The 20142-nt window shown below is 40.2% G+C and overlaps 1 protein-coding gene across 1 annotated transcript; it reads right to left on the bottom strand.

The window, feature by feature from the left end:
* Positions 1–16620: 16620 nt before the first annotated feature.
* Positions 16621–18864, bottom strand: LOC147899932 (uncharacterized). The gene is made up of 9 exons (XM_087377431.1): positions 18741–18864; positions 18379–18698; positions 18235–18285; positions 18017–18141; positions 17791–17922; positions 17557–17695; positions 17335–17379; positions 17140–17167; positions 16621–17027 (listed from the first exon to the last, which is right to left on the bottom strand). The coding sequence occupies exons 2-9, from the start codon at positions 18592–18594 to the stop codon at positions 16912–16914; spliced, it is 852 nt and encodes a 283-aa protein (XP_087233557.1). The 5' UTR covers positions 18595–18698; positions 18741–18864; the 3' UTR covers positions 16621–16911.
* Between the last annotated feature and the right edge of the window lie 1278 nt (positions 18865–20142).

The following is a 20142-nucleotide window of genomic DNA, read 5'->3' as shown; positions in this document are numbered from 1 at the left end:
TCTCTGACTTAGAGTCTCCTTCAGAAGCTTGGCAAAAGCTTGACATGATTTTTGGTGCTAGCTCTCACATCTCAAAATTATCACTTAAAATTTCTTTCTTTGAATTGAAGATGGTTAGTGGCACTCCTTTGGCTGCCCATGTCAATTACATGCAGAGTCTTATGACTCAACTTGCTTCTATCAACTCTTCTATCACTACAGATGATGCTATGGCAGTGTTGCTTAAGAGTATGCTTGAAGATTATGATCATATTGTTACCACTTTGAAAAATCTTCCTAATCCTAATCTTGAAGGTATTATCTCTGCTCTCCAAGAAGAAGAAAGGCACATGGAGCTCAAGAAAGGCAATGACACAGCTTATGCCATTAAAATCCAGAAGGGCAAGTTTACACCTTGCAATCATTGTGGGAAGACAAATCACCTCTCAAAGGACTGCTTCAAAATCAATCCATGCAAACACTGTGGCAAAAACAATCATCATGAGAAGTTTTGCAGAGCCAAAAAGGAAGCAACGTCAAAGACAGAAAATGCTAATCTACTTTCAGTTGATGTGCCTCCACAAGATGAGGCATCCTTTGAAGATTATGCTTTTTAAAATCATCTCTATGTATGCTCCAGATCTCTCTTTTTATGTTGAGTCAAGGTACTCAGCCTAGATAGTCCTCCAAAATGAATGAAATAAACTATTGTGTTTTGTAAACACCTTTGGTCACCTTATGATGTAGGCCATGTGTATTTGTTTTGCTCCATGGTACCTCTTGCAGACATTGTGTGCATGTACATGCAGGGGAGATAACCATTGGAAGGTCTTTTTGTATCCCTTTTGTTTACCTTACACCCATGGGAACCCTTGCTAGCTTGAGATCCTAGCCATTGATAGATCCATGACCACCATGAGATGGCATGAGACACCTTGTGCTAGTTGTATCCTTGACATAGCCTGAGGCATTCCCTTGAGGCACACCTTGGTTTCTATGTGTGAGTGCTAGAGGCACACCTTGGTTTCTATGTGTGAGTGGTTTGTTGGGATATCTCAAGGTGTATGCCTCAGGCACACCTTGGTTTCTATGTGTGAGTGCTAGAGGCACAGTTAGGTGCCCATAAGCATAGTTAGGTGGTGGTAAGCCACATAGGATAATTGAGAGAATCTAGGAGTAGATTGAGGAGATGATTATGGAGCTATGAAGTCATCAATGATGTCAGTGAGCATGTAAGAGGTGCCTACATAAGGACCTCACTCTTCTTCATTCTATATGCAAGTATTCTGAGTTTGTGTTCACTCTACTCTTTCCTTTCAGTTTACCAACATGCAAAATATAGAAACACAGTTAGGGGTTATCAGTGAAACATTAAAATCCCTAATTGAAGCTATAACTAAAATAGCTGATTCTCAATCGGTATCTATTATTGAAAAATCACCGATTCCTCCTAATCAAGTTGAGAGGTCTACCTCTCGACTTAGAGAAACCTCGAACATCCTTAAGGACTTAAAATTGCCAATTTTCAATGGGGAAGAAAAGGAGCATAATAAAGATGAGATTAATATGTTCTTGCAAAAATGGCAAGACTTTCATCGACTCAAGAATACACCTCCTGAAAATCAAGTCATGGAAGCAAGTCTTTCCCTTGGAAATAAAGCCTATAAATGGCGGATGAGCCTCAGGGAGAGTGATAAAATTCCTAGACATTGGACTGAGTTTGAACAAGCCTTCCTAAAAGAGTTTTTACCGGAAAATGAATTAGAAAGAGCATGGGAGGCTTGGGACAGTTGCACTATGGGTAAAAACACTCTAGTCCAGTACATAGCAAATTCTAGGGAGGTAGTCCTTAAGCTGAAGGGAATTGATGAATTCCAAAAGATAAGGGGTTTCGTGAGAGGTCTCAAAGACACTTATAAGGTTGAGGTGAAAAGAAATTCTCCAAAAACCTTTGAGGAAGCCATTAAGTATGCCCAAATATATGATGATACGATGGGGAAATTCAGAATTGGAACTTCGGAGCAAACAGGTTTTGTTCCAAAGTTCAATAAATTTTCCAATTTGAAAAGGAAGGGGCACTTTAAGAAGGAGGTTCCTCAGGCACCACCTAAGAAACCTCAAATACAAAATTATCATCTCTTGAAAAAAGAGGATTATGAAAGGGCTAGGCAAGAAAATATTTGCTTGAAATGTCTGGGCAAAGACCATGCTACTTGGAACTGTCCTAAAAATAAACCAGTGGGAGCTAAAGCCCCAAATAGACCTCCACAAAAACAAGTGCATGTGGTGCAAGTGTTACTACTTAATGCTACTGAAAAGTACAATGAGGTAGAGGTTTATCATGAGGATAGCACCCGCATGTGCTATCTATCATCGGCAATGTGGCAGCCCACCTTTGGTCCTCATGATTTAATGAGGATGCATGGAAAAATTAAGGGGCAAAGAGTAAGAGTGATGGTCGATGATAGTGCAACACATAATTTCTTAAACTACTTGTTAGTTAAGAAATTAAAATTGCCTGAGAGTCCCAGTGCCCATAAATATGTGGTCTCTTTGGCGAAGGGCAGTGATAAAAAAGTTTGGGACACCATGATATATGGTGTAGAGATGGATATTCAAGGCTATCGGGATGCCTTGGATTTCCAAATCATGCATCTTGACCAAACAGATGTAGTGCTTGGTCGAGAATGGCTGTATAGTGTTGGGCATAACTTACAGAGGAGTTATCTTAATAACTCCATTATGTTTGAAAAAGAGGGTAGAGTCTTTCAGATTCAAGGAGAACATGATGTGCCTTATTTGTTCGATGGAATTGGAATGACTACTACACCAAGAAGAATGCGAGGTATATCTTTGTGAACTTACTTTTATTGGTGATTTTATGTCTTCTGCATCGGAAAGAAGTAATGTTGTTTTTTGTAATGTTAAAAAGTATAAATCTTCTTTAAAGGATTTAATGTTTGAATTTAAAGATGTTTTTTCATCTGATTTACCTGATGGTTACCTCCTGAGAGAGAAAAAAATCATAAAATAGATTTAATTCCTGGATCTACCCCAGTTTGTAAACCCCCATATAGGCTTAGTCAAACGGAGGAACATGAGGTCGAAATACAGTTAATGGAATATCATAAAAAGGGCCAAATCCAAACAAGTAGTTCACCTTGGTTTGCACCAGTTTTACTGGTAAAGAAAAAAGATAGTACTATGCGTTTATGCATAGATTACCGAGCACTAAATAAAATCACCATAAAAAATAAGTATCCTATGCCTTGCATTGATGAGCTCTTTGATCAATTGCAAGAGGCAAAATACTTTACTAAAATTGATTTAAGATCAGGATATCATCAAGTATGAATTAGGGAAGAAGATGTACCTAAGACATCATTTCGTACTAGGTATGGGCATTATCAATTTAAAGTAATGCCATTTGGATTAACAAATGCTCTAGCAACTTTCATGACACTTATGAATAGTGTCTTAAGGCCATATCTAGGGAAATTCGCTGTAGTATTTCTAGACAATATCCTTATTTATAGTAAAACCAGAAAAAAACATTTGGAACATTTGCAAAAAGTGTTCCAACTGCTTAGAGATAATTCACTCTTTGCAAAAGAATCCAAATGTGAATTCTTTGCAAAAGAAGTGAAATACTTGGGACATATAATATCCCAAGAAGGGGTTTGTATGGACCCTGACAAAGTAAGGGCCATATTGGAATGGCCACATCCTACAAATCTAGAAGAATTACATATATTCTTAGGTTTGTCAAGATTCTATAGGAGATTCATCCAAGATTATGCTAAGATTATTGTTCCGATGACCAGCTTAAGGGGAAGGGAAATACCTTCATATGGGATGAACCTCAAAAGAGAAGTTTTAAAAAATTAAAGGTAGCTATAGCGGTAGCTCCTATCTTAAAAGTAGTGGATCCCAATGAACCATTCGTGGTTGAGATAGATGCCAGTGATTTTGCTATTAGGGCAGTACTTATACAAAAAGGTCGACCAGTAGCTTTTGAAAACAAAAAGCTAGATCATGCCCAATGGAATTACTCGGCATATGAGAAGGAACTATATGCTATAGTCTATGCTTTAGAGAAGTGGAGGCACTATTTATATGGTGCAAAATTTGAGATCATCTTTGATCAAGAAAGCATTAAATGGATTTGTAATCAGCCTGAGCTTAAAGGTAGAAAAGCCAGATGGGCTGAGTTAATGCAAAATTTTGATATACAATTGACATATAGGAAAGGGAAGTTTAATGTGGTAGCAGACTCTCTTAGCCAAATGCCAATTGTTAATGAATTGAGATTTACTCAATTTTAGAATGATTTTCTAGAGTCCTTAAAAGGAAAATGTGAATTTGATCCTCACTTCTCTGAAATATGTAAAGCAATTAAAAACAGGGATTCAACTAATTGAAAGGCTTTCTTTAAGGACTCACATGGAAATGGTGACACACCACAGATTGGTGATAAAGGACTCAAGTGGAGAAAATGTACTATTGAAGATGGCTACCTACTCCACAAGGGCAGAGTATGTGTCCCAGATGATAATGATAGTAGGTGCCCAATTCTTTTTGAATGTCATGATAGTCCGAGTGCTGGACACCCGGGAATTCAGAAGACATATGTACTTCTGAAAAGACAATTCTTTTGGCTTGGAATAGGTAAGAACCTTCAAGATTATGTATTGAAGTGCCAAAAATGCCAGGTCACTAAGGCTGAATGCCTTAAGGTAGGAGGTCTCCTACATCCATTGGAGATTCCATTTGGCAAATGGGAAAGTATCTCCATGGATTTCATTGTGAAAATACCTAGGACACAGAGGGGGCACAACTTTGTGTGGGTAATTGTGGATCGGTTGACCAAGATGGCTCATTTTGTTCCTGTCAATGAAGATGTTAAAACTCCAGACTTAGCTAGACTATTTGTGGAGCATATCTATAGATTATATGGGCTACCCGTCGATATTGTTAGTGACAGAGATAGCAAATTTAACAGCCATTTTTGGAGGGCTGTGTTTAAGAGGTTGGAAACTTCATTGAATATGAGCACCATGGATCATTTACAGAGTGATAGTCAAACTGAAAGGGTCAATCAAATCATTGAGGATATGCTTCAAGCATATGTAAATAAATGGCAAACTAATTGGGAACAGTATTTGCCCATATTAGAATTTGCATATAACAGTGCCAAACATTCAGCTACAGGTTTTAGTCCATTCATGATGATGTATGGATTTCAACCTAGCCCCAATGACAGTGGGACTTGAGAAAGAGAAGGCTCAAGCGGCCAAAGACTTTCTAGAGGATATGAATCAAATGCTTAAGTTAGGTAAAGATAGCATAAGAAGAGCTCAAGATAGAGCACGAAGTTATGCAAACCCCCATCGTAGAAAGTTGGAGTTTGAAGTAAAATGAAAAAGTCTACCTTAAGGTACCTAAATCTTCAGAATCTCTAAAAACAGGTAAATGTCCGAAGTTGTCTCCTAGGTATTGTGGACCATTCACAATACTTAAGAATATTGGAGAACTTGCTTACAAATTAGCCTTACCTGAGGGATGTAGAGTACATCCAATTTTTCATGTTAGTAGGCTAAAAAGAAAATTAGAAGATGATGATAATCTCATTGGAAATGAAGTCCTAGTTGAACTTATTGAACCCGCATCTTTACCACATGAACCAGAAAAGTTTTTAGATACACAAGAAAAAAGAACGCGACATACTGTATGGAAAGAATGTCTGATTAAGTGGAAAGATAGATTTGAAGAGAGTTCAACATGGGAAAAGTTAAGCAGTCTCCAGAGGAGGTTTCCCAATTTTGTTTTCGAGGACGTAAACAATTCTTAAGGGGAAGGGAATGTTACATCAACTATAATACCGTGTGACCACGGTATAAGGCGGGAAGCCAGAGTGCTTGACAACACTTGCATTAATAGGGCCTAAAGGGCTTAGATCTAGGGTCACACCTAGGTCTAGGCATTTATGAGGTGGTGCGTAAGGAGTCCTAGAGAGGGCTATAAAGAAAGGAGTCTCTTGTGGGACATGTGGCACCAAAGTTGGAGGCCAAGTGGCAAGTGTTGGGATCATAGCAGAAGCCCTCGAGGCTTGAGGACTCATCACAATTATGAGAAAGTTGTTTTTCAACTTTAATCTAACCCCCCCAGTCAGCCCTATCTCTGTAGAGAATATGGGGTTAAAATGTTTTGTCCCCCCGTAAAATGTGCAGTCAACACTACATCACAATTTCTGCAATATGGAGGGATTGTCTCAGGACGCAAGAGAAAATCTTTTCAGACCTGATGGTGATCTTGGTTACAAATGCTAGGAAAAGCTCATGTCCCACCTATACAAATCCATTCTTCCCACCCAGAGCATTGGAGGTAGAACTTATGGCACATGACAATAAAGTTTGGGATTTACATGATATGAATCTCTTAGCTCCATTTCATGTTGACACTTGGTTATTTCTCACAGACCTTCTACAATCCACTAAGAGCATAAAGTTGGAAACAAAACAAGCAGGTCAAAACTTTGACATCCCGATTGTGTACAGCCATGTGCTGGCCAGTTTTTTCCCCATGGCCATGTTCACATCAAGCAGATGCCCATCTCTAGTGGGAGTTTTTGGTAGATGCAAAAGCAAGATTAATGAGTCAGAAAAGAGAACCCCGAAATATGTCAATGATATTTTTAATGTGGGGAGACCATATACAAAATGTAGATGCAATGAAGAGAGAATGGATTGTAAGGCTCAACCCCTTTGGTTCAACCATGTCATCTGGTTCATTTTGCCAACAATCTGGTTACCTTCTTCCCAAGGAGACCCCTTAAAGCAGCCTTCAACTCATTCCTCCTATTTATGAAAACCCTTGATATGGTGCTATTTGGAAAAGCCTCCATTACCTTCATGTATATGAGAGAGGTGATGCTTACTACAGTAAAGAATCTAGAGAAAAGCCCGTCTTTACCACTACTCCCACAGCCATCACCAGGGATCTACTCTTATGGGGAGAAAATTGTAAGAGGGCATGACACCAGCAACCATAGGGCAATAAGCTCTTTGAAACGGGGCAAATTTCAATCATGAGGTGAAACAGAGACGAAAGAGCTAGGAATGTATAGCCAGCCCACTCACACAATCCAAGGCAAATTGAATGGCAAAATAATGCAGAGAGCTCGGTCCACTTGGACACAAGTGAATCACAGGTAAGGCCTTTGAAAATTCTGAGAGGATGCAAGATAATCTCTTTTACACAAGCCGTCAATACAAAGTCACCAGTTAAGCACCTTCTATATGATGACAAAGACTGATTTCTTGCAGGTATGCAATGTACCCTCAAAATGCCTTGTATACCTCCCCCATGGAGAATTTACTTTATCCACTTTTTGCTTTAAAAATAGCACAGGATTTATAACATTAGAGTTTGATAACCCCCCTCTTGATTATTTCTCCATAAAGAAGCTACTTTCTGATTTTTATTTGGAACACAATTTAATGTTGGCTAATGCATTTATCAAGGAAGCCTCTGTTAGCTGGTCCTTTAAGGAGAACTTGGGGGCTAAGTTAATGAAACCTTGGCTATTCTTTAGGGATGAAGGGAACATATCCTATCATTTTCTTAAACCCCACTTGGCAAGATACATTAATGAAACCTGGAACCATATAGTAACGATGGATACTACCATAATTCAGAATGAACTTCTCTGAAGCAAGGTACAAAAGGGTCTGAATCATATCCCAAGGGAAGGGGTGTGATTGGAGGGTGCACTCCATATATTAATGCATGCTTGGTACCAAGTAATAAGCCTGATGGATGAATATGAGGGGACTACCTCCAAAAAATAACAAAACCTTTCGAAGCCTTCACAAGGAACTTCTTGGAACACTTAATGGATATTAAGACCCCTGAGAGATGGGAACCTTGAACCTTCTATTACTCTCATGAAGTGCAAAAGGAGATAGACTGGATAACATCCACCGTCCTAGTGACCTCCACTAATAAATCAGCATCCATACCGGAATTTATATGCATGGAACTAGGAGTCACACTAGCATATCGGAGACTACACAGCCCGGACTTCACTCGAGTAAAGCATGGAAACTCCCGTGACTAACTGGCCAAGGCCATTTTATCCTTTCATATCTGCCCATTTATTGAGAAGCATTCACTACCCTACCTAATGTGCACATACAAAGCACATAAAAGCTCCTTTAGATGGATAACAAATGCCCATGCATGTGTCTTCTAAGAGATAGCGGGAGTCATAGCATCATCACTACTACAAGCATGCTTGAAACCCCTTATGATTGCTAGTGCAAGTCTACAAGACTCATGTGTCCCTATACAAGGGGAGACGGGCCTAATTAAAGTCATGGAACAAATGATTTCACTTGCCTTTTCCTGTTCAGAAAAGGAATTCATTATTCCTCAAAAATGGGGCATGGCGGGGTGGCAAGAAACCCGAGGGATTCACTCTTCATTAAAGGGGGATGTCACCTGCATGCATGAACTTCAAGAAAAACCCCTATTTAAGATCCACATAGGACGATAAAATACCCCTATTTAAGCTTATAAGATACCACCAAAATTCTATTATGTCCCCCCTTTCCTTAAATCTACATTCTTTCTCAAGCATTCCGATTGCACAACAAGCAAATTTAGATTACTTTCCCTATGACTATTTAAAACCATACACAAAACCAAACTTGTTTGGACTAGTTACCCAAGGTAGCCCATACTATACCCCCCCTCTTAAATATGGCATGGTCCCCCCTAACTTAAATTCAATATTGGGAAAAAATAAAAAGGGCCCCCACCCCTAATGTAGAAGCTAATGCCTCATTTCAAAAAACCCCCCTATTGTACACTCACGTGATATCATAAGTTTCCCCCTGTGAATACCCCGAGGCAAGAAAAGAGGCCACAAAGGACTCCCTCTACTTCAAAATAGGAACTGATAAGAATGAACACCTAGCTACTTGGCAACATGCACCTTACTCTAGGGGGAGGGACGTATAGACAGGTCTCTGGGATCTCCATGGGTTTTGCATGCTCCCCTTTATGGTGCAACCTCTACCTTTTTTGGTTCGAATACAATTTCACAAGGAGACTATGGAACCTCAGACAAGGGGAGACCCTGAGAAATTTTAGGAACTTGGCAAGATACATGTATGACATCCTTCTGGTTAATATTCCTAACCTCATGAAATTCCTAGATCCATCTACACACATGAACCCCAACAACCCATACTGGATTTATCCCTTGGACTTTCTAGAGATTAAGGAAAGAATGAAGGCCTTCGCCCCCGACGTGGGCGCTGAACTCCAAGGAACCAAAGTTTCCTTTCTGAACATGACCATCACAGTAGTGCACCCCGGAAACAGCAGAGCGGTTACGAGCAAATTTGATAAGCTCGATGAACTTGATTATAAAGTATGCCAATATATTTGGCGCAATGGGAATAAATCAAAATCCATTGCGGAGAAGGTCATACTATCATAAATAATGCCTATACTATACACGAAATTGGAGGCCCTATTAACTTTTAATTTTTTTGAGATATTATGATGCCCTTCGATTCCCTTTATTTCCATTCATATTACATGCTTAGCATTGCGTTGTTGAATGATATGATTAGTTTGATATGATATAAGCCCGAGCATTATCATTGAGGATCTCCATAGTTGGGCCTATATATGTCTAATATGGGAACTTGAAAATGCATCTATGGATTGGGTAGGGTTAATACATTATGGAGCCTGTGTATTGGTTATGTTTCTCATAATCTTTTTCTTTAATATGGATGAAAGGGAAAGGATGCTAGTAGAGCAAGCACTGATTCTGTTTAGTCAGTTTCATGGATTACACTTCACTTTTGCGAACTGGCTAATTGCAGTAATGTACTGGCTGCAACAACAGCAACTTTTAGCTATTTTGTAGAGAGTATAACTTCTGCTACAGATGTCTAATTGATACACTTCTAAAATAAAAATTATAGCTTGTCCAAAGATTTGAAACTTCTCAGTTCAAAGATGTGAATGCGATTCCTTATGTATTGGAAGATATGCAGCTTGCAATATGGCTGTCCACAAACTCTTGTCACTACTTGAGAACGTGGTAATTTATTGGCTATAACAAAACATCAACTTTTATCTATTTTGTAGAAGGTATATCTTTTGCTACAAATGTTTGATCGATATGCTTCCAAAAGAAAAATTATAGCTTGTCCATAGATCTGCAACTTCTCAATTCAAGTCAGAATGCGATTCCTTATGTATTGAAAGATATGCAACATGCAATATGGCTATCCACAAATTTCCGTCACGACTTGAGAAGGGAGGACTTTGTAAAATTGATCACCATTTGCTTATAATACCCTCTATTTTGGGATAGTCAAAAGCATGTTATCTAATTCATGATATATTTTAGACATGCTTCATCTAAATCCTCCGTATGGATGTAGATTTCATGAGAATTACTTGTATAAGCACTTGATAACTTTTATAAATGCCAATTGTGTTGAAAATGCCAAGATTTTATTAATGCTAATCTAGATTGAGTGACAAGGATAACAACTGTGTGCCAGCCTTGAAGCCTGGATTCCACATAAAAAATGGATTGTTCTTTCATTTTTCTTGTGATGGTGCCAAGTGAGTTGGCACACCTCTTCGTCGGATTTGCAACAGGTAGAGTCTTGGGCATGATATTGCAGAAGAAGACATTGGCAACCCTGAAGAATACACTTGAGAGAGAGTTATAGTTCTCTTGACCCTATTATGCATGCTTACATAATTATATATGTTTGCAATTTAAGAACTTGAGAGTGAACTACCTTGTAACTTGCTTAATTTAGAAACTGTCATATGGCTTTCACCATTGGATTCATTGACAAAACATTTTTCTCTTGGATTCACGATGTGAAATGTAGCTAGAGTAATTAAATGGATTTCTCTTTTCTTGAGGATTATCTCTAGACTCTACTACACTCGTTAGCGCTAACGTAAATGTGAACAGAGTTTTGATAAAGCAGTGGCTTCCAGGGGGCTTTCAAAGCGTTGACTAAGAGCATGGATTATTGGAGATTTAGATTCATTGAAATAATAGGTCACACACACACACACACACACACACACATCGTCTCAGAAGGGGCTATGCGAGAGGCAATTGGCACGAGCAGTGGCGACATGATGTTCAATGATGGTGGCAAGCGGATTTGACAATGATGGTGACATGGCTCTCGGTGGCATAGTGTTTGATGGTAATGGTGGCAGTAGATTTAATAGTGATGGTGGCACAACACCTGGTGGCATAGTGAGGCAGAGTGTAGTGTGGTGGCAGTGGGTCAATTCGTGCAGTGGCGATGAGGATGTTAGTTAACGATAGCAGCAACATGCCTGAGGCGCATGGCGCCCAAGGTGCTCTGTGCAGCGCACGTGGTGATGCCTGAGGTGCCCAGGTTGTGGTTCCTAAGGGTGGATGGTGCTTGAGGGTGTGTGTTGATGAAGACTATGGTTTCGATGATGCTCGATGCACAATATGCAAGGCACACGCGACACACAAAGTGCCACAGTGCATTGTGGCACCCAAGGCTAAAAAGGGGAGGCGAAAGGGGGTTAGAGTTGTGGGGGGGGTAGAGAGAGGTGGGTGGAGGTTGAGAGAGGTTAGGGGTGGGGGAAGTAGAGAGGGGTGAGGTGGTAGGGAGAGGTGAGTGTGGGGAGAAGAGAGACAGTAAAGAGAGGGGGGGTAGAGAGGTGAGGGATAAAGAAAGGGGGTGGGAGGGTGGAGATAGGTAGGGGGATGGTGGAGTGGAGAGAGTTCGAGTAGAGAGAGGAAGGGAGTTGTGGGGTGGAGAGAGAGGTGGGTGATTGTGGAGTGGAGAGAGGAAGGGGATTGTGAAGTGGAGAGAGGTGAAGTGGAGAGAGGAAGGGGGTGGTAGGTGGAGAGAGATGGAGTGGAGAGAGAGAGAGAGGGATGGTGGACCAAGCAAATGCCTTCTATTCCTTAATACAGTATGAATTGTTTTCATAATTTTTGATGCCTTTGCCTTTCCAAACTTTAGAATTATTGTCCTCCCTAGAAAAGATCTTAAAAACCAATCAAACATCTCATGCAATGCATTGCTACAAGTGACACCACTACCATGCCTTGAGTTCTTCAAGTAGGCCACCTTGGCTTGATAGTGTGACTTCTCCATGACTTGCATATTCCAAATGGAAAAAGGGCCCCAACTTTGTACAAAGCATGGTCCATGCACATAGAGAGTATATTGCAGACATGACAAACATCATTAATAACAAAAACTTTCAATAAAGCATGTGCCAAAGATTATGATAGTGACAATATTACCATGTAATGCATATTGGAGAGAGAAGTGGGGGGATTGTGGAGTGGAGAGAGGTGGAATGAAGAGAGGAAGGGAGTGGTGGGGTGGAGAGAGAAAGGGGGTGGTGAAGAGAGAAAGGGGGTGGAGAGAGAGAGAAGGGGTGGTGGGGTGGAGAAAGAAAGGGAGATTAACTTGGGTGGAGGCAGAGGTCATGGAGATGGGGGGTGTGGGGGTTTTGAGAGAAATCCCAAATTTGCAAGTATGATTGGATCTTTTCTAAAGAGGATTTTGAATATCCTCACCCTTTTAATTCATCATACCATCTTTCAAGATCAAGATATTACAAGTGGAGATTTGTCGCGCTACTCTTCACACATAGTGATCTGATCTTCATTGCTCTAGACCGCACTTCTGACCCGTGTTGTCACAGACTGAACATGAAGGTACTTATCGTCCCCTTAAGATACTCCATCATTGGAATAGCAATCCTATTATCTTGGATGAATCTCCTATGACACCTAGACAAACCTAAGAATGTCTGTAATTCTTGTATGTTTGTATGATGTGGCCATCCCAATATGGCCCTTACCTCTTCGAGATCCATACAAATTATTTCTTGGTATATAATATGTCCCAAACACTTCACTTCTTTTGCAAAGAAATCACATTAGAATTTTTTTGAAAAAAGAGATTTATCTCCAAGCCTTTTGGAACACTTTCCTCAAAAGTTCCAAGTGCTTTTTCCTAATTTTACTCTATACGAGGATTCATCTAGGAATACTACCTCAAATTTTCCTAAATATGGCCTCAAGGCATTGTTCATAAGTGTCATTAAAGATATCACAGCATTTTTTAAACCAAATGGCATTACTTTGAACTAATAATGCCCATAGCTAGTATGGAATGATGTCTTAAGGACATCTTCTTCTCTAATTCGCACATGATGATATCCTGATCTTACGTCAATTTAAGTAAAATATTTTGACCCTTGCAATTGATCAAAGAGATCATCGATGTGAGGCATAGGATACTTATTTCTATTGTGATTTTATTTAAAGCTTGGTAATCTATGAATAAATGCATAGTGCCATCTTTTATCTTTACCAGTAAAATTGGTGATGACCAAGGTGGACCATTGGGTTCAATTTGGCCCTTCTTAAGTTATTCAATTAATTGACTTTTGACCTCACATTTTTTTAAAAACTAAGTCTATGCGATGGTTTATAAATAGGGGTAGGTCTAGGAATTATGTCTATTTTATGGTCTATGTCTCACTCGGGAGAAAAATCACACAAAAAAACATCTTTAATTCAATCATAAATCATCAATCAAAGATTCATATTTTTTAACCACATCAAGAGAAAATTTATTCTTTTAAGACGTAGTAAAAATAAAATCACCAATAAAAGTAAGTTCATAGAGGTATACCTTGCATTGTTGTTGTTGTAGAAGTCATTTCAATTCCATCGAACGAATAAGGGGAGAGTTGGGTACATCAGGTTCTCCCTAAATCTGAAAGACTCTACCATCTTTTTCAAATATAATGGAGTTACTTAAATAACTCCGCTACAAGCTTTGCCCAATACTATACAACCATTCTCGAGACATTTTTTGATTGAGATGCATGATTTGAAAATCCAAGACATCCTGATAGCTTTGAATGTCCTACACCATAAACCATGGTGTCCCAAACCTTTTTATCACTGCCCTTTGCTAGAGAGACCACATATTTATAGGCACTTGGACTCTTTGGCAACTTCAATTTCTTAACTAATGAATAATTTAAGAAATTATGTGTTGCATGACCATGACTCGTTTTTTTCCCCCCTTAAATTTTCCATGCATCCTCATTAAATCATGAGGACCAAACATGAGCTGCCATATTGCCAATGATAGATAGCACATGTGGGTGTTGTCCTCATGATAAACCTTTACCTCAATGTACTTTTTATTACCATAATTGGTAACACCTACACCACGTGTACTTGTTTTTGTGGAGGTTAATTTGGGGCTTTAGCTCCGACCTGTTTGTTTTTAAGGCAATTCCAAGCAGCATGATCTTTGCCCAAGCATTTGAAGCAAATATTTTCTTGCTTGACCTTTTCATAATCCTCTTTCTTCAGGAGAGGATATCTTTGTGTTTGAGATTTCTTGGGCGGTGCCTGAGAAACCTCCTTCTTGGAATGCCCCTTCCTTTTTGTATTGGGAAATTTACTGAACTTAGGAACAAAACCAGTTTGTTTCGAAGTTCTAGCTTTAGATTCCCTCGTGTTATCATATATTTGGGCATATTTAATTGCTTCTTCAAAGGTTTTGGGATAATTTCTTCTCACCTCAACCTTGTAGGTGTCTTTCAAATCACTTACAAAACCCCTTATCTTTTTAGAACTCGTTGATTCCCTTCAATTTAAGGACTGCCTCTCTATAGTTTCCTATGTACTGGACTCAAGTGTTCTTATAATAATGCAAGTGCTATGAAGCCATCTAGTTTTCCACCTTGCCATAAGCAAGCAATAGACTTCCATGATTATGGTTGACGTACCATGTATTGAGATGCACATCTCTATTTGTTTGCTCATCACTAGCAAGCATGACACACCGGTGACCAGTAGGACATGCAACTTATCTTTTCCTACATGGTTCTCCAAGACTTTGAACTTGCTATAGTTGTTGAACCTGATGACCTTTGGGTTCTTTCTTTTCTCGCACGTTTTGAATGTGGTGTTGTACTCACTTGCGAATGCTGCCAAGCATAGGTGCCTCAGGCTGAGCTCTCGCTTCTTATAGTTTTGTACAATGTCGTCAAAGAAGATGTCCTCATTGTTAGGCTCTAGCCTCTCCAGTTGCCACTCTCTCTTTAGTAGCAAGGTTCGATCCTCTACAAGGTTTGTGTTTATATATATGAATGCGCATCTTGAGCATCATCATAGGTTGTGAGAGCGTTGTTCTCACTGCCGCTATGTACTCGTGGTGTGAGAACCCTACTTCATTTAGAAACCCATTAAAGTCTAAATTGGCCAGATCGTCTAGTAAGAGTGTGGGAGATATTCATCCCATGTTCTCTTGGCAGCTGTGAACCCTACCCCCCTTCCCATAAGCTGGAGCAACATAGTCTCCTACATGGGTGGGCAGGGAAACCCAAACCTGCACAGTGCCCCTTTCCTTTGGCAAGTTTTCCTGTGCCTAAGAAATGTAACTCTTTCTTTGGAAGATCGAGCAATCACAAATCTGTCATGATATAGCGGTCAACAAATCTGATCATTTCCTCGGTAGATGCATCCCCTATGGCAAGGGCGTCATCTATCCACTGGAGGCCATGATCGTATTGGTTGCCCCTCTTCTGGAACTCCGTGAAAGTAGTCTTGCAATTTCTCGACGATGGTAGTAACTCCTTCATATCCTTGAATCTGTGGATATAATACTGCGTGATAGTGATTGGGTCCATGCGGATGAATGGATAAGAGTAACGAGACCATTGAAGAAGATTAACCGCTAGTAATTAAAAGGGCCGGTGTTTAGATAGGTCCTTTGGAAGGACACGTGGCATCCTAGAGGTCTACATGGCATACATTGAGTTCAAGGGTGGTTCTAGAGAGAGCTAGCTTGTGAAAGGTTCACAAAGAATACTAGAGGTGATGGTGAACACACAGAGCAGCTAGATTTCGAGAAAATCAATGGCTGGGTGGTATCAAGAAGCAGCCCTCATGTTTTAAGTGAAACAAAAACTTTATGCTAAATAAGGTCCCTGCCATCAGATTCATCTCTGAGGATTCACAGAAAAACTTAACAGAGTGTCTCCAAAAGCAAAACTCAAAAAGCTGAACCAATATTAGCCTCCCCTAATTAAAATTTTATAATAGTAGGGTGTTGCAGATAACTAGTGGAAATTTAATCACCCCAATCTTACCAATTTGGACATGTAAAAGCCCAGACACATTTGTTGGAAAATCCTCATATTTTCCAATTTCCTGCTGCTTATGACTCCCAAGGACTTCAAAACGTTGCATAACTTTTAAATAGATTATCAAGCACCAAAATCAAGTTTTCTGCACCTGCTAGTAGAAGAATATTGCTCATTTATCCCCTTAAGCATCAAGAGGAATGTGCCCTGGCAGTTGTAAGATCACACTGAAAAAAGGTTCAGGACGAGTCAAGAATTTTGGAGGGGGGAGGGAGGTGGCGGGGGGGAGCATACATGGATAAGAAAAGCAACAGAACTTTATACCTGCTCACTTTGCAGCTAGCCTTAAGAAACATTGAATGAAAACCACAAACATTGAATGAAAACCACAGATCGAATCATGGCCCAATAACAACAGGACTTTAAGAACAAGGGAGTATTCTACATTGTATGCTCGGTCGGATTTTCTGAATCTCATACAGACCAGATCAGTTGTTACTAAAGTACAATTTAGCAATGTTCTAAATGACTTCTTTTTCACTCGACAGGGCAATTTGATAGCATATTCACAGAACCGAATTAAAATACTATTTGACCTTGGAATCGCCATACTCTTGATGTGCTTTGATTTAAGTTTTCCTTGGTCTCTTAAATCAGAAAATGGCTCACATTTTTCTGATTGTGTTTTGTGTAGTGCTTGGCCTAGCCGATCGCAAGATTGTATTTCAAGACACCGCTGATCGGACTCCTGCAAGTGGGGCAAAGGTTGCGCATTCTCTGATACTGATGAAGACAGACGTGACAATAGTCAAAGTGCACTGTCAAGAAACACATGGTCATACAGTAGTAAATAATGTAAAAGAGGATTTACAGATTTCAAGGATTCTGGACAATAACTGCTCAAGCAAAAGCGGATGAGAAACCACTTACTGCAAGGAAGAGGGAGGACATCACGAGGCTGCACAATCAGCGTTCAAGCTAGCATCAGCATCATACAGAATGACTACCTTCCTCAAATTCCTTTTTAAGTTTACATTGTCGCTATCTTATCAGCAATCTAAAGCTTACCTTCGTAAGCTTAAGTTTAAATTGTAACTATCTTGTAAGATAGAGTCTAAAGCTTACCTTCGTAAAGCAAATTCTGCAAGTTGTCCGGTCCTTCTCACGTTCCTGTATGGTCAAACATGAAATCCTTAATAAAAAGTAAAGCTAGGAATTATAAGACCTAGAGACAAACTGCTATAATTCATCGAGATAGTTTTCTTGTCAGATGTCTCCAAGGAGACGAGTGCACAATACAGTTGCAACTTTTTGAAAACAGAAGAAAGAAAATGTTTGCTATCCTACCAGTTTCTCGTTCAAGTCTCTGTATTCCCGCCTCAGTTTAGAAATCTCTGACTTGAGATGGGCACGCTCCTCTGCTTCTGCATTAGCGATCTCCCTTTGAAGGCGAATCGCTTGATTGCATTGATCCAGTGCTTCAAGGCTGTGTGCAGGAGTCAACCGTTGGGATCAATTCAATGCCAGGACTATACAGAATACTGTTGGGACTTCAAAAGGGGTAACAGATCAGCAACCTACCGCTCCCTTTCCATTTTTAAATGAATGGTTCGGTCTACAAGTTCCAGAAGCGCCTTTGCAGACTGCTGGATAGAGACAAGTACTTGGTAATCGGCCTTCTGAGCAGATTCTTCATCGATGAGGAACTTGGCACTGGAACCATTTCAAACAGAATGCCTTAGGTTTAAAGGCTACGAAAACATGGATTTGATCCGTATCCGATTGAAAAGAGGACCTAAAAACATACGCCTGCAATAGATCCCTCATCATAAGGTGACGGCGAACATCTTCTGCACTTGCAAGCTCGAGAAGGTCATGCTGGTTCTGCTCTTCTAATTTACAAATGAACTCAGCTTCCTCGATAGCAGAAACCTGCCATACGGTTTTCAGTTCAAGTATATTTACACTCCACCTTTTAGCAATTTCTGTGGACATTTTTCGATGAGGAAGTTTGTGATCGCCTACCTGTTCTTGTGCTTGCATCCAGAGCGCCAGTTCATCTTGTATGTTGAAAACCTGTTCATAGATGCCCAAGGAAAGAGCTCACGATCAAACGCAACCCTGAAAGTAACAGATTCTCGTTCGTGTCCGCAATGGGAATTAAAATACCTCTGCGTCCTCGCTCTGCAATGGTGGGGCTCCTGTCTCCGGGATCATGCCAACAGAATTCAAATGAATGAATGTCCATTCTCCTTGGATCAGATTTTGCTCTTCCCAATCCAACCAAGCCTCTTCTTCATCTGTTGCTGGCCTCACGGATTCAAAGTCTTTTATTATTTCCGTTCGCCTAAAAACAGCAGAGGCGCAGCTACAAATTGCATCCATTGTGAGGTAAGGTTCGAATGTTTAAGCAGGCTGAGCACCGTCCGCTCAGAAGTTATGATCTAGCAGGGCAAAAGCATTGTGGGAAGGCGAAAGAGGAGGGACCTCTGTTGGCATTAGGGAGGCAGAGGCAGAAAGGAAAGAAGAACCTGAGATGTTATGGAGATGGCGTCTGCAAAGACGTTGCTGCCGCAACAGAGAAGCACAGAAAAACTGGATGCGAAGATAGAAGGGGATGAAATGTTTGGAGGAAGAAAACAAGAGAAGCTCCAATTCTCCTCACGTTTTGAAAAACAATCCAACCCCTGGTTCTTCCCGCCCTTAAATGGGTAGGGAATCCGCCCATTCCCTGGAGGAAACCGGTGCCACCCGGCGATCACGAGAGTCAGTGGCCCGGTTTCCAACCGGATATCGACGACCGATGCCAATTTCCGGCCGTCAGCGGTTGGGGGAGGAGGATGGAGAGGATTACCAAAAAGCAAGCAAGGAAAAGCGAGGGATCCCAAATACGCGAGCGTGATTAAACAACATGCAAGCGAGCAAGCCCTTCATCCACTGTATGATTAATCACAATTTCATTGGAGAGAGGAGTCATTCCCCGCCGAAATGATAATGGTTCTCTCCTTCCTCCTCATGCTATCATGTTAGACTCATTATGGAGACATAATGACTCGACATTACATAAAAGGTATGATTCCAAAAAACAAAGACTCCTCAGAGGGCACATTGTTGAGATTGCACATCTCCTCCTTATATATTTACATTACAATCAATTTGGACAAACAAACACATAGTGGTACTTAAAATATAAGATTCGGAAAAGAACTAACATTGCACACAAGTTTTACATTTGCATATCATGCCTGCCATGCTTGTATGATTACATATTCCATACATGCATTTGAAGACAAATATCAGATGACACATCTCCTTCCTTCCTATACATACATCCATCCAAAAGAAAGGAGTAGACTGCACATCAGATTAATATCCTTCCTCTCCTTACTTTCACATTGAAATCTTTATGGAGAGACAATGATAGGAGTAGGTAGAATATATGATTCAAAATAGCCAGAAAGTGGTCATTCTACATGTATATATCATTCCTCCCATGCCTACAGATGTATAACTTCCAAATATCTCATCCAAAAAATGGAAGACATGTACAGCAAAAAGGCATACTACATTTACCGCATCTTCTTTCCCTTAGACTGCTCACATTATAGGCTCACATATCTTTCCTCCAACGCTTGCAGAATTATATCCTTACTTCCATTACAAAAACAGGGAAGGATCCCTACCTCTATAATCTGCATGTTCAGCAAAGCACACTAGAAGGTCTTTTGCATCATCTAGTCTATGGAAGCTGGGTTTCTTTTGCCACCTAGAGCTTGAAACAACTGAACCTTTGTCAGGGATGCTTGATGCATAAATTGATGCATTGTATCACTCAACCTAGCACTACAATGAACACAAAGTATATGTGCTTGCAAGGCATGTAAGAAGCTTTGCTTGTCTCCCTTTGTGTGAAATCAAGACATGTACAATGTG

This window comes from Dipteris shenzhenensis, chromosome 7 (genome assembly GCF_047967505.1).
Source record: "Dipteris shenzhenensis isolate YYH24624 ecotype China chromosome 7, Dip_SZ_1.0, whole genome shotgun sequence".
Taxonomy (NCBI): domain Eukaryota; kingdom Viridiplantae; phylum Streptophyta; class Polypodiopsida; order Gleicheniales; family Dipteridaceae; genus Dipteris; species Dipteris shenzhenensis.
Note: the sequence above shows the minus strand (reverse complement) of the source record. Positions and strands in the feature narration are given on the sequence as shown.